The sequence below is a fragment of the Musca autumnalis genome, unplaced genomic scaffold, assembly GCF_047663935.1.
Source record: "Musca autumnalis isolate F117 unplaced genomic scaffold, ASM4766393v1 scaffold_1, whole genome shotgun sequence".
In the NCBI taxonomy this organism is placed as follows: domain Eukaryota; kingdom Metazoa; phylum Arthropoda; class Insecta; order Diptera; family Muscidae; genus Musca; species Musca autumnalis.
Genome location: NW_027411644.1, coordinates 181,653,237 through 181,667,026, shown reverse-complemented (window position 1 = coordinate 181,667,026; position 13,790 = coordinate 181,653,237). Strand labels below are relative to the sequence as shown.

At 36.8% G+C, this 13,790-nt stretch overlaps 1 protein-coding gene across 2 annotated transcripts in view; it reads right to left on the bottom strand.

Moving 5' to 3' along the window:
- Gfrl (Glial cell line-derived neurotrophic family receptor-like) overlaps positions 1-13,790 on the bottom strand; it is a 618,264-nt gene that overhangs the window by 66,772 nt on the left and 537,702 nt on the right. For both annotated transcript variants that reach the window (XM_073959142.1, XM_073959143.1), the window contains 2 exons: positions 8,438-8,622; positions 7,999-8,157 (listed from right to left, as the gene is read on the bottom strand). In XM_073959142.1, coding sequence (XP_073815243.1) covers positions 7,999-8,157; positions 8,438-8,622 — 344 coding nt within the window. The remainder of the gene's footprint in view (positions 1-7,998; positions 8,158-8,437; positions 8,623-13,790) is intronic.

Genomic DNA, 13,790 nt, shown 5'->3' with positions numbered 1-13,790 from the left:
TAATATGTATATGGACCAAAAATTAAATATGGATATTTTTCCCACAAAAGTTATGATATCCTTGACCAAAACTAATACCTCGTGAAACATTTGTCAGTATTGAACTATAACTGCGATCTATATCGTGATTAAGGTTACACTACCCACAATTAAAACTAAGGTATCCGTGCATATACTAGGCTGTAATTCTGTTATCTGACCTCATAGTTGCAGTTAATCAATCTAACTAAAACTTTGCACACTTCCCACATTTAGATGAAAATACATGAAAATGAAACCAAAAGCAATATGGGTTCATTTTTTCCTATCGCATCCCTATTTAGCGGTACCACCCGATTTCAGGTATTTTGAGGATTTTATCTTAATTTTTAGGACGAATTGGCTGTAGGTTGGCATTTGGAGTTCCCAATGGTACAGAAACTTCCCCACCAAAAATTGTGGACATAGGTCCAGGTTTTGGTATAGTCCCCATATACCGGTACGACCCGATTTCAAGTGTTTTTAAGATTTTATCTTCATTTTTAGGCCGAATTGGCTGTACAATGGCATTTGGAGCTCCCAAAGGTACAAAAACTTCCCCACCAAAAATTGTGGACATATGACCAAGTTTTGGTATAGTCCCCATATAGCAGTACGACCCGATTTCAAATGTTTCAAGGATTTTATCTTCATTTTTAGGCCGAATTAGCTGTAAAATGGCATTTGGAGTTGCCAATGATACAGAAACTTCTCCACCAAAAATTGTGAACATAGGTCCACGTTTTGTTATAATCCCCATATAGCGGTACCACCCGGTTTCAAGTGTTTTAAGGATTTTTATCTTCATTTTCATGGCAAGCGGTTTATTTGAGAGAATTCATCATGAAGAAGAATATACATATTGAAGCTAAGCGAAAAATTATTTTCTACTTTTCAGTACATTTATAAATAAAACACTGTTACTTCTTTTTTTATACCCTCCACCATAGAATGGGGGGTATATTAAGTTTGTCACTCCGTTTGTAACTACTCGAAATAATCGTTGTAGACCCCGCAAACTATATATATTATTGATCAGCGGGCAATTCTACATCGATATAGCCATGTCCGTCCGTCTGTGGAAATCACTCTAGCGTCCGAACGGATTGAAGTAGGTGGATGAAATTTTGGTAAAATCTATTATATGTATGTAGGACTTTTGGTATTGAAAGCGGGCTATGTAGGTCCACGTTTTCGTATAGCTCCCATACAAAGTGACGCGTGACGCGTCGTCGTTTTAAGGAAATGTTAAGATATTTGTCCCATTTGACCCCCCGAATTGGTTGCAATTTGGTATTTTGTGTCTCCAGAGGCTAAAAAATATTTATATTAAACTTTGTTTATATAGGTCCACGTTTTGGTATAGCCCCCATATAAGGCCCCATATATAGTACGCGTCATTTTAAGATATTTTGAATGTATTAGTCTCATTTGACCACAGAATCGGATGTAACTTTGCATTTTGCATTTCGAGAGGCTATGAAACATATCTCCCATAACATGTTTACATAGGTCCACGTTTTGGTATAGCCCCCATATAACGCCCCATATATAGTACGCGTTATTTAAAGATATTTTGAATGTATTAGTCCCATTTGACCACAGAATCGGTGGTAAGTTTGTATTTTGTGTTTCCAGAGGCTAAGAAATACTTCTACTATAAACTGTTTATATAGGTCCAGGTTTTGTTATAGACCCCATAGGACGATATCTCCCGATTTTCGGTATTTTGAAGGTTTTAGCCTCATTATAGCAGCGAAATGCCTAAAATTTGGTATTTAGTCTTCGTTGTTGATACAAAACTTTCCCCCGGAAATTTGTAGGTATAGATCCACGCCTTCATATAGCCCCCATAGGACGGTACCTCCCGATTTTCGGTATTTTGAAGGTTGTGGCCTTAATATTCCACCGAAAGGCTAAAATTTGGTGGTTAGTCTTCATTTGGGGTATAAAACATTCCATATGAAATTTGTCGGTATAGGTCACACGCCCTCATATAGTTCCCATAGGACGATATCTCCCAATTTTCGGTATTTTTGAAGGTTTTAGCTATATTATACTACCAAAATGCCTGAAATTTGATATTTCGTCCTCTTTCGGGATGCAAAACTTTCTCCCAGAAATTTATCTGTATCGGTCCACGCTGTAATGTACACACCATGGAACGGTACATCCTAATTTTCGGTGTTTTGAAGGGTATAGCCTCATTATAACACCGAAATGGCTAAAATTTGGTACATACAACGGCACCGCCTCATTATTTCACCGAAGTAGCTGCAATTTGGTATTTAGTCTTTTTCTGGGCTACAAAAATTTCCCTCAAAAATTTGTCGGTATACGTGCATGTTTTGGGGGGTACCCCCATAGAACGGTATATCACAATTTTCGCTATATAGAAGGTTTAAGCCTCATTATAACACGGCAATGGCTGCAAGATGGTACTTAGTCTTCGTTGAGGGTATAAAACTTTCCACCTAAAATTTGTCGGTATAGGCCCATGTCTTCCCATAGAACGGAACCTCCCGATTTTCTACATATAGCTCGTTCTCCACCAAAATAGCTGATATTTGGTATTAAGTATGAAATTTCAGTATGAAACATTCCAGCCGAAATGTGCCGGTATAGGCCGACGTTCTCAAATACCCCCATAGGACCGTACCTTCTGATTTACGGTATTTTGAAAGTTATGGCCTCAATATACCACCGATATGACTAAAATTTAGTATTTAAATTGCCATGGGTGTGTAAAATATTGCAGAAGAGAATTATCAGTATAAGCCCTTTTCTTCAAATAACCCCCAAAGAAGCGTACTTCCCGATTTTCGCGATTTTATCATCAATATCCCATCGAAACGGATGAAATTTAATATTTAATCTCCGTTGGTGGTATAAAACTTCCAACCTGAAAATTTCCGGTATTGTTCCATGGTTTTATATACCCCCCATAGAAAGATCCCTCCCAATTTTCGGTATTTTTGAAAGTTTTAGCCACAATATTCAATGGGAATAACTGAAATTTGGTATTGAGTCTTCGCTGGAGCTACGCAACTTTCCTCCAGAAATTTATCGGTACAGGTTAACATTTTATACAGCCTCCATAGAACGGTGCTCCCAATGTTGTTAACTATCCAAATCCAGAATATCCACGTCTAGGTCTAATCGGTTTTGTACAATTTTTGAAGGGAGTATTATCAGTTGAGATATATGTACTCCTCATGCAATAAAAGGAAGAGTTTAGTACTTTCATAAACGAAATAAAACTAATTGTTCCTATTCACTTCTACACAGTTCGTGGTGGAGGGTATAAAAAGTTCGGCCTGGCCGAACTTAACGCTTTTCTTACTTGTCTTTTTTAAATTATTTTTTATTTAGCTTCGTTTTCAACTTCTATAACTAGTTATTCTAGTGGTCGTATAATAACTAGTTATTCAGTGCGACATGCCCTAGTTAAAACAAGGGGTTAGTAGGGGTTTTGTAAGTAGTTACGACTACCAAAAAGTACTATAACAATCCATTATTTTGTGAGATTTTTTTTTGCTGGGATATATTAGCACCACATCACGTACATATATAGATTTATAGATGAAGACCATTTAAACGTTTTTCTACTAGCACAAGGAATGTCTTCTATGATAAAAACGTTCAAAAGATTTGTTTCTCACCAATTTTCTTTAAACCTGAGAATCATAAAAATGTCGAAAACGCGTTTTTCAAAGATATAATCTAAAAAAATCGAAATGGCTTGTGCATGACTTTTTTCAATATTTGAATAGAATAAACGTTATTTTAGTTAATAGACTTTAGCTTATTTAGTTAGTAGACTTTAGCTTATTCAATCGCGCAATAGGAAATCATTTTTGATCTTTTTTCATACATTTTTTCAAAAAAAAAAAATATTTTTTTTATAATTCAATGGAATAAACATTACTTTAGTGCTACATGAAATAATTTTGAAGAAAAAATATCGAAAAATCATAACCCTAATGTACACAATTAAAATATCTTGCATGAAAAGAGGAATAATTATTCTTCTCTACAGGAGGAGGAGGAGTCTGCACCAATGCCATTAGTTACACTTTATTTCATATTCGCCAACCCTTTTTAATATCGCCAGATACGGAGCATTCTATGTTTCAATACGCTGCTGTTCACTTGTCAATATTCATGAAGAGCATGGAAAATAAAACAACAACTACAAAGCAACATCAATTTACTACTTGAAAACTCAAAAGTGTCGTAAACACATCTTAGCAAGTTAAACGGTGCACAATTTAGTGGGGGCGCCGTTACTGAACACTTTTATTTCGATATTGACAGGAGGTTAAAATTAAAATCACATTCATTCAACAAACTACAACAATAACAACTTTTGTAAAACGTGGTGCAAATAAAGTATTACCATCATGGCGCCAAAGCCTTCCTTCCTATGTCTGGTACTAAAACCAAAAGCTTAAATTAGTTTTACATGATTTAGAGATGTTCTTCATTTTATATCGTTTACTAGCGACAACAACAACAAAAATAGCAAAAACAACTCAAGAGACACTCTTGTTTAGCTATTAAATAATTTAACTTAAAACAGTTAGTCATGTTGCTTTGGCTTCGGCTGGATATGGGAAAAAGACTGAGATTGCTGTTGCAATAAGTGGAGTAGTTGCAAGTTGTGATTTTTCCCAAGAGGTAGAACATAATATGTGTATGCGTGTGTTGCAAGTTGACTGAAGTGAAGGATTTATCCTTGTTTACGGCATTATTGTGTCATTATGTATTTAACTAAAACTTAACTTTAAACGACCGCAAAGTACGTGGCTGTGAAATTAATTGCCTTTTAAGTGAATCACCCTTGTAGAAGTAGTAAAAGGAGCAGATGCAGGATAAGGTGACTTTCCTGCCACATTTATAGTAAACAACTAAATAACTTAAATCCTAAGTAGCGTAAGGATACAATAAGATAAACACATCCTGCTAAACAGGATGTTTGGCAGTCTGTGTGTGTGCTTTTTTTAATACATGACTGGGATTAAATCTTGATGTCAATAAGAATAAATAAAACAAGTAAAACAAGTAAGAACGGCGTTAAGTTCGCCCAAGCCGAACTTGTTATACCCTCCACCACGAGTTGTATTGAAGTAAAATGGAACAATTAGTTTCCTTTCGTTTATGAAGAAGACTAAATGTCAAATTTCAGCAAGTTCGGCAAAACAATGTGGTCAACCTTCAAAATACCGAAATTCGGGGGTACCGTTCAAAACGTCGATCTATACCTACAAATTTCTGACGGAAAGTTTTTAGACACAAAGAATAACGAAAATCAAGAGGTACGCTTCTATGGGGGATATAGGAACCCGTGGACCTACACTGATAATTCTCTTCTGCAATATTTTATAACTCCATGGAAGACTTAATAACAAATTTCAGTCTTTCGGTGGGATATTGACGTCACGACCTTCAGAATTACGAAAATTGGGAGGTAACGTTCTATGGGGGCTATATCGAAACGTGGACCTATACCGACGAATATCGGTCAGAAAGGCTTTTACAGCAAAAACTAAATACCAAATTTCAGCCATTTCAGTGGGTTGCTGTGGCCACAGCCTTCAAAATACAGAAATCGGGATGTACCGTTCTATGGGTGCTACCCAGCAAAAATCCTCATTACAAACCTCCTTTCCCACCCATTATTTTAACAAGGGCATGACGCGCGAAATATCTGGTTATTTTGTAACCACTGACATAAGTAGTCAGAATCTACTCAGTATCTACTTATTTCAGTGGTTACCATCTACTTTGTTCAGTGGTTACAAAATAACCAGATATTTCGCGCGACATGCCCTTGTTAAAATAATGGGTGGGAAAGGAGGTTTGTAATGAGGATTTTTGCTGGGTATATGAATGCGTGGACCTATACCGACTAATTTCTGGGAGAAAGTGTTATACTCCCAACGAAGACTAAGTACCAATTTTCAGCAATTTCGGTGTAATTATGAGGTAAAACCTTCAAAATACCGGAAATAGAGAGGTACCCTTATATGGGGGCTATGCTAGTGCGTTGACCTATACCGACAAATTTCATATGAAGCGTTTAGTAACCCAAATGAAGACCAAATACCAAAAATCTTCAAAATACTGAAAATAGGGAGGTACCGTTCAATGGGGGCTATACTATGGCGTTGACCTGTACCGACAAGTTTCTGGGGGAAAGTTTTATACCCACAACGAAGACTACATACCGAATTTCAGCTATTTTTGAGGAATACTGAGGAATACCTTCAAAACACCGAAAATCGGGAAAATCTATGTAGGCTATTTGAAGGCGTGGACCTATAACGACAAATTTCATATGAAACGTTTAATGCCCCAAATGAAGACCAAATACCAAATTTCTGCCATTTCTGTGGATTATTGTGGCCACAACCTTCAAAATACAGAAAATTGCGAGGTACCGTTCTATCGGGGCTATACTAAGGCGTGGACTTATACTGACACATTACAGGGGGGAAAGTTTTGTATCCCCAACGAAGACTAAGTACCAAATTTCAGCCATTTTGGTGAGATAATGGGGCTAAGACCTTCAAAATACCGAAAATCGGGTGGTATCGTTCAATGGGGTTATATCAAAACGTGGACCGATATAGTCCATTTGCAATACTAAACATCCTAGGAGTAATAGAAACTTCTATACCAAATTACAAAGCTCTATCTTAAAAAATGCGAGCTCTATCTTGATTTCAGCAGACGGACGGGCAGACATAGTTGTATCGACTTAGAATTTTACCCTGATCAAGAATATATATACTTTATAGGGTCTCCGAGGTCGGAATGACAAATTTAATTATACCCTCCAAATTATGGTGGTGGGTATAAAAAGTGTAAGGCTCTGCCCGGCCGACCTCAAATGTCACATAACAGGTAGTTCGGTCAAAAAAAAGTTGTTAAATCTCCAAAATACCTAAGTCGAAATTTGTTGGTGCAGGATTTCCATGACTGTAGAGAACCTCACAATCAAATGACTGGTACTTCAATCAAAAAGTGTATCTAAAACCCTCAAAATACCGAACATCGGGAGGTACCGTTATAGGAGGGCTATACCAAAACATGTGCCGATATAGCTCATTTTCGAACTTGACCTGTCTACGGAAAAATCATACTCGGGAGCAAAAATATAGCGCTCTGGCTCAGACGTGAGTAGATACCCTGTTGTAGTCTTTAGGGTTGCATTCAGACAAGTTTGAAAGTTCTTCCATTGCATAATACTTAGCTGTGACATGACTTTTTATAAATTATTTCATTCAGTTTTTCTTTTATTAAATTCTGTTATGTATTTCTTTGGAATTTTTTATGTACCTATGTGTCTGCTGTTGCTTTTGCTTTTTATATGCCTTTCAAAAAACCACCACCATTTATAAATGTGTGTATATGTATGTTATATAGCCAGTGACCGCTTACTGAGACCAAGTGAGCATACATTTCAATGTGTTTCACATTGAAATTTACGATCCCTTGCTCTCAGAAAGCTCCCACAGGTGCATGTGTTTGTTTTTTGTGGCTTTTGGCTTTGTATTTGTTTGCACCCAAACATATAATTTTTTTGCACCCAAAAATTTGTTATGTTTCGGACTGATAGCAAAAAAATATATGTTTTCTGCAAAATATATTTGGGACATATTTTAGAGAGGCGTTTTTTCATCCGTGTGGAGATTATTTTAAGAGATAGTCCGACCCAAGGGTAATGAAGGCCAATTGTCGGAGATGTCACAAAAACACTAAGCCATCCCAATTTCCCCAATTTCCCAATTCCGATTTGATGTATTTCAGTAAAAGTGGATAATGTAAAAGAAGACCATCTGAGCTTTAAATCTATACCAATTATATAAATGAAGGCAGAAGAAGAAGTCTCCCTTGTCCCGTATGGGATGTTTGTGGAACAATTATTATTATATTTATATTTTTTATATATTTTTCTTTTCTACTTGAACTTACCGACATTCACGATCTTCTTTGCAGGCTTCGGCCACAGCGTGACATGATGGCGGTGGTGTATAACTTTGTTGATTATTGTTATCAGGTGGTCTTTGGGCACAAACCGGATGTAGTTTTTCCTGAGCAATCATACAACTGTCATGACGATTTGAAGTTTTCCTGTTGGATGGTGAAATAAAAGAAATTAGAAGGACAAGCAACATGGGCCAATGAAAAATACACACAAACACTTCAAAGCAAAAAAACACTTCAAAGCAAAAAAAGTCAATTTGTTCTCACTATTTTTGCTCTTCCAACTATATTTTTCTGTTCGTGTATAAAACTCAAATAATTGTTCTCAAATATTGAGAAGGTGTGTGTAAAAATGTGTTTTCTTCATTTGACTTGTATTTACCAATCCAAACACACACACAACAGAAACAACAAAACTTCAACTTACTTGCATAGACAAAAGGCCACATCTAAATTTAAGTCCTCGTGCGGTCCTTTGTAGAAGGCCTGCAATGAAGTCATGCATGCATTACGATTACAGCGATGCATCTCACAATGCTGCAGCATTGGTTGCAGTGATGAAGCACAGGACGGATCTTCACGGCATGTATCCAATGCTGTATGACAGGTACTCTAATGAGACCCAATCACAATGGCCAGCCAGCCAACGTCAAACAGACGTTGTCAAAGTAGAAATAGTGGTAGCGTAGAGATATTTGGTAGTTGTTGTATATGAGCAATCATTTGGCGTAGTCATCATCATCAACAGCAAGCAGCAGCAGGATGAACACCATAGTAATCAATGTTGGAAGTTGTTTTGTGCAGTATTTCCAAAAACGGACACCAAGAGAAAAAACAAACATGAAAAAAAGAACAAAAAGCATTACAAAAGAGTTTATAAATGAATGAGTTCAATCAGTTAAGATAACAGGAGGATGATCCAGCTGCAGCAAAGTACAATACAAAGACATTGTCATAGACAATGTGCCACAAACAAACACACATCATTCAACAAGACCTGAATTGACAAATAAACAAAGTCAGAATATTCATATGTACCACTTTGTCCGTTTTGCATTTTTGAAAAGTTGAGAGCAGAAGATAAATATTTAGTCCTTTAAGGGGATTTGTTTTAAATTATAAAATTTCTGAAACTCAAAGCAATGTAGAAATGGGACTTAAACGTTATTGATAACACTATAATAATGTTAAAACGAAAACTCATTACAAATCGACCTACTAACCCATTATTTATGTTATATGTCTACAGAAATAAGTAGTTATATTTTGGCCACTTAAAATCGACAAATAAATAGTTTGTTTGGCTACTAAAAGACGTAACTACTTATTCGTCGACTTTTAGTGGCCAAAAAATAATTACTTCTGGTAACATGGTATTGTTAAAACAATAAGTTAATAGGTAGATTTAAAAAAAATCATATAATATAACTATCTCAGTATCACATGTTAAATATTAGGGATAGGTAATGGAAAGCAATAATCGATTTTTCGACTATTCGATTATGGTCTAAATCTAAAAATGAGATTTTTTGGTCTTCCGATTATTTCAGTTGTCTTAAAACTCGACTTTCGACTTTTTCATAACCGCAGAAAATCGATTATAATCGACTTTTCAACAAGTCAACAATCTATGGTCAAACTCGAAAATAGATCACAAGATAATCGATTATGCGATTTTCCTTCCAGACAAAAGTCGACCACGATTTTTGAATTTTTGACTACAAAAAATCGATTAATCGATTAACCGAAAGTCGACTTACCTATCCCTATTAAATATATTACGCTGATAGATTTCTGAAGCTGAAGAATGTCATGCTACGTTGGGTTGAACTTCTTGCCTCCCAGGCACATTTTGGTCCTATTCAACTCCCTAATCAAATCATGGCTAGGCATAACTGACTTCATCGTTCACCCCGTAGACATAGTAAGACATATTTCGATCCTTTTTCATTTAAAGTGGATCTTACAAAAAATTGTGCTCATGGTCTGGGGTGGATTATTCTCTTTGAGGATAAAAGTCCTCGGTGGGTATATTCAAGTGGATCTTGATCACCCTGACGTCTCTACTAAGAACCTAACACATGTTATAGGAAACACTATACAACAAAATTGTGCTCATGGTCTAGGTGGATTAGTTCTTTTGTGGATTATTTCTTTTGAGGACGAAAGTCCTTGTGGATATATTAAGAATCCTGAAGGACGGATCCGCGAACTTTTGAATTATGGCTTGGTGATTTTGTATACCCTCCACCATATTATGGAGGGTATAATTAAATTTTTCATTCCGTTTTTAACACATCGAACTATTCATCGGAGGCCCTATAAAATATATATATTCTTGATCAGGGTAAAATTCTAAGTCGATATAACCATGTCCGTCCGTCCGTCTGTGGTTATCAAGATATAGCTCGCAATTTTGAAGATAGAGCTTTGTAATTTGGTATAGAAGTTTCTACTACTCCTAGGAAGTTTGGTATTGCAAATGGGCTATATCGGTCCACGTTTTGATATAGCTCCCATAGAACGGTACCACTCGATTTTCGGTATTTTGAAGACTTTAGACTCATTATCACAACGAAGTGTTATTTGTTCTTCGTTGGGGGTATACAACTTACCCACAGAAATTTCTCGGTACAGGTCCACGAGTTCATATAGCCCCCATAGAACGGTAGCTCCCGATTTTCGGTATTTTGAAGGCATTGGCCTCAATATTCCACTGCAATGGCTGAATGTTGGTATATAGTCTTCGTTGTGGGTATAATACTTTCCACCAGAAATATGTCCGTACAGGTCCACGCCTTAATATAGCCCCAATAGAACGGTACCTCCCGATTTTCGGTATTTTGAAGGCTGTGGCCACAATAACCAACCGAAATGGCTGAAATTTGACATTTAGTTTTTGTTGGAGTTATTCAACTTTCCCACCTAATTTTGTCGGTATACGCCCACGCTTTTATGTAGCCCCCATAGAACGGTACTTCCCAATATTCCCCAGCAAAATGTTCGATGCCAAAGATGTGATTCAATCATGGGTGCAAGTGATCTGGTATGTCATCTTTTTAGCATCTTCATCGATGAATTTTATATGAGCGTGGACGCCAAAAGATGCCATTCATTTTTGGATCCAAAGCAAGTCATTTACACCAATGCTTTAAAATGTAATTTTCACCAATGCTTTGGCATGTCATTTCCACCAGTGCTTTGGCATGTCATTTTCACCAAAACTTTTCAATGACATTATCCTTACGTCGAGAGTTTGAACAACGTTGGTTGTGATTTCGAGTCTCCGACATCAAGCCTATTGTAAATAATAAATAATATACATAGATATCGAAAAATTTGTATAAATAGACAAAAAATTCATGTCTATTGGATCGATGAAAGTGGTTCAAATGCTGATGAAAAGATCGGATCTTTCACGACATCCTTTGCATTGGTTCAAATGTTAATGAAAAGATCGGTTCTTTCACGACTTAGTTAGAACCAATGCAAAAGATGCCATGAAACCACGTCATCGTATGGAACCCCTTACTTCAAATTTTGCTGTGTCGGTATTTTGAAGGTTATGGTCTCAATATTCAACAAAAATGGCTGAAATTTGGTATTTAGTGTTTGTTGGGGGTATACAACTTTCCCCCAGAAATTTGTCGGCACGGGTCCACGCCTTCATGTAGTCCCCATAGAACGGTACCTCACGATTTTTGGTATTTTGAACTTTGTGGCCCCAACAACCCTCCGAAATGGCTGAAATTTGGTATTCAGTCTACGTTGGAAGTAAAAACCCTTCCGATTGAAATTCGTTTGTATAGGTACAGGTTTCGATATTGACCCCATAGAACGGTACCTCCCTATTTTCGTCATTTTCGTGACGTCAATATCCCACCTAAATGAATGAAATTGTTTTTTTAGTCTTCAATTAGGTTATAAAATATTCCAGAAGAGAATTATCAGTATAAGTCCACGTCTTTCTATATCCCCCATAAAAGCGTACCTCTTCCGTATTTTTAATGTTTTAGGCACATTATCTTACGCAAATATCGGAAATTTGGTAGTTAGTCTTTTTTCCGCCAGAAATTTGTCGGTACCTCCCGAATTTCGGTATTTTGAAGGTTAGCCACATTGTTTTACCGAAATTGCTGAAACTTGGTATTTAGTCTTCTTCATAAACGTAAAGAAACTAATTTTGCTGCAATACAACTCGTGGTGGAGGGTATAACAAGTTCGGCCCGGCCGACCTTGACGCCGTTCTAACTCAGAAATATTGTTTTAGATTATTTTGGAGATGAGAGGTATTTTGTACCAAACCCAACTTATAATACCCTCACCGCTTGGTGTTGTATATTTATAGTACCTTACAATGTATAGACCTGAAACATTTCATTCGTAGGTACGGGCTACTTTCTATGGTATAAAAGGAAACGACTTTAGTTAGTCAGGGACGACCTTATGATATCTTACACCACTACCTCTGGCCATTACTTTTTGCAAATAAAAATTCCTACATATTTTTATCTCGTCGAAATAGGGTCGGACAAATGTAGTGACATTTTCCTTGGGTCGAACATCTGTCTAACCTTATCTCCACTAATAAACCACCCTACTTAATAATCTCTAAAATCGGTACTTCCCTTAACAATGGAACAACCAATTGGACAGAACTCAGAGAATTGGAACACCTAAAAGAAAACCTAACTTCCCAACAGATGCGTCCGGATTACCCAATAGCTAGAGCAAATGAAATGCTGCAACTTTGGAGAAGGAGGTAGTAAATTGTGCGGAACGGTTTGTTCGTTATCAAACCTCGGGGAAAATTATAGTGTTGGGCAAGCTCGTTCATTGGTCATTTTGTTTATTAGATGATTTTCATTCAATATAACATTTTACTGTCCTGAAGGAACTATATTCACTCGTTCACCCTAATAAACTAGATGAGCTATATGAATTAGAGGAACTAAACAAAAGATAACACAAATGAACGATATAAACGAGTCAACAGAATATGGTTCCGTTCGTTCATTTCACGAAATCGTTACGTTGAACTTGTTCATTTTGATGGATACAACTCTCAAAAAAAAAAAAAAAAGATCAACATGATCCGAAGATATGCGCGGCTTATTGTTTCCGACAATTTATTGTGTACCCCGATAGCAACCGGGCGTAGAGAAGTGTTGAATTAGTTAATTTTGATGCATACAATTCTCTAAAAAATGATCGGACATCTGCCATATTTAACGTCATGGTTGTGACAGATCCGAAGTGGTGCGCAGCTTATTGTTGCCGATAGCAACCGGGTGTAGAGAAGTGTTATGCGTTGTTTGTGAGAACCACCACAGACTTATACAATGGTTGATTTTACAGATGTTATCTGAGGCGGAAAATCATCTAAAGCTCTTGAACCCAGACGGAATTTCAATGGTGATGCTAAAGCAGCTGCATAATCATCAACTCATCTTTGACCTGCAACATACAGGCTCACCTCACTTTTGTCAAAAAAAAAACATCACCGCATGTCATTTTGACACATATTAGGATAGATCTGAACTAAAACAGGTCGTGTCACAGAGCAGTAATGCTACAATTTGACCTCACAAAGCCTTTGATACCGTCAGCCTGCTAAGCAATCCTATTTTGCAGATTTCCATGCTGGTAAAGGTGTTTTCGTTACTGCCATATTTCTCCTACTATCGAACGCTTGTAATAGGATAGTGTTGCACATTTTGATTTTGATGGATGAAAGCTCACTGACCTAAAAGAACTAGATAAATATAGTTCTTTTAGGT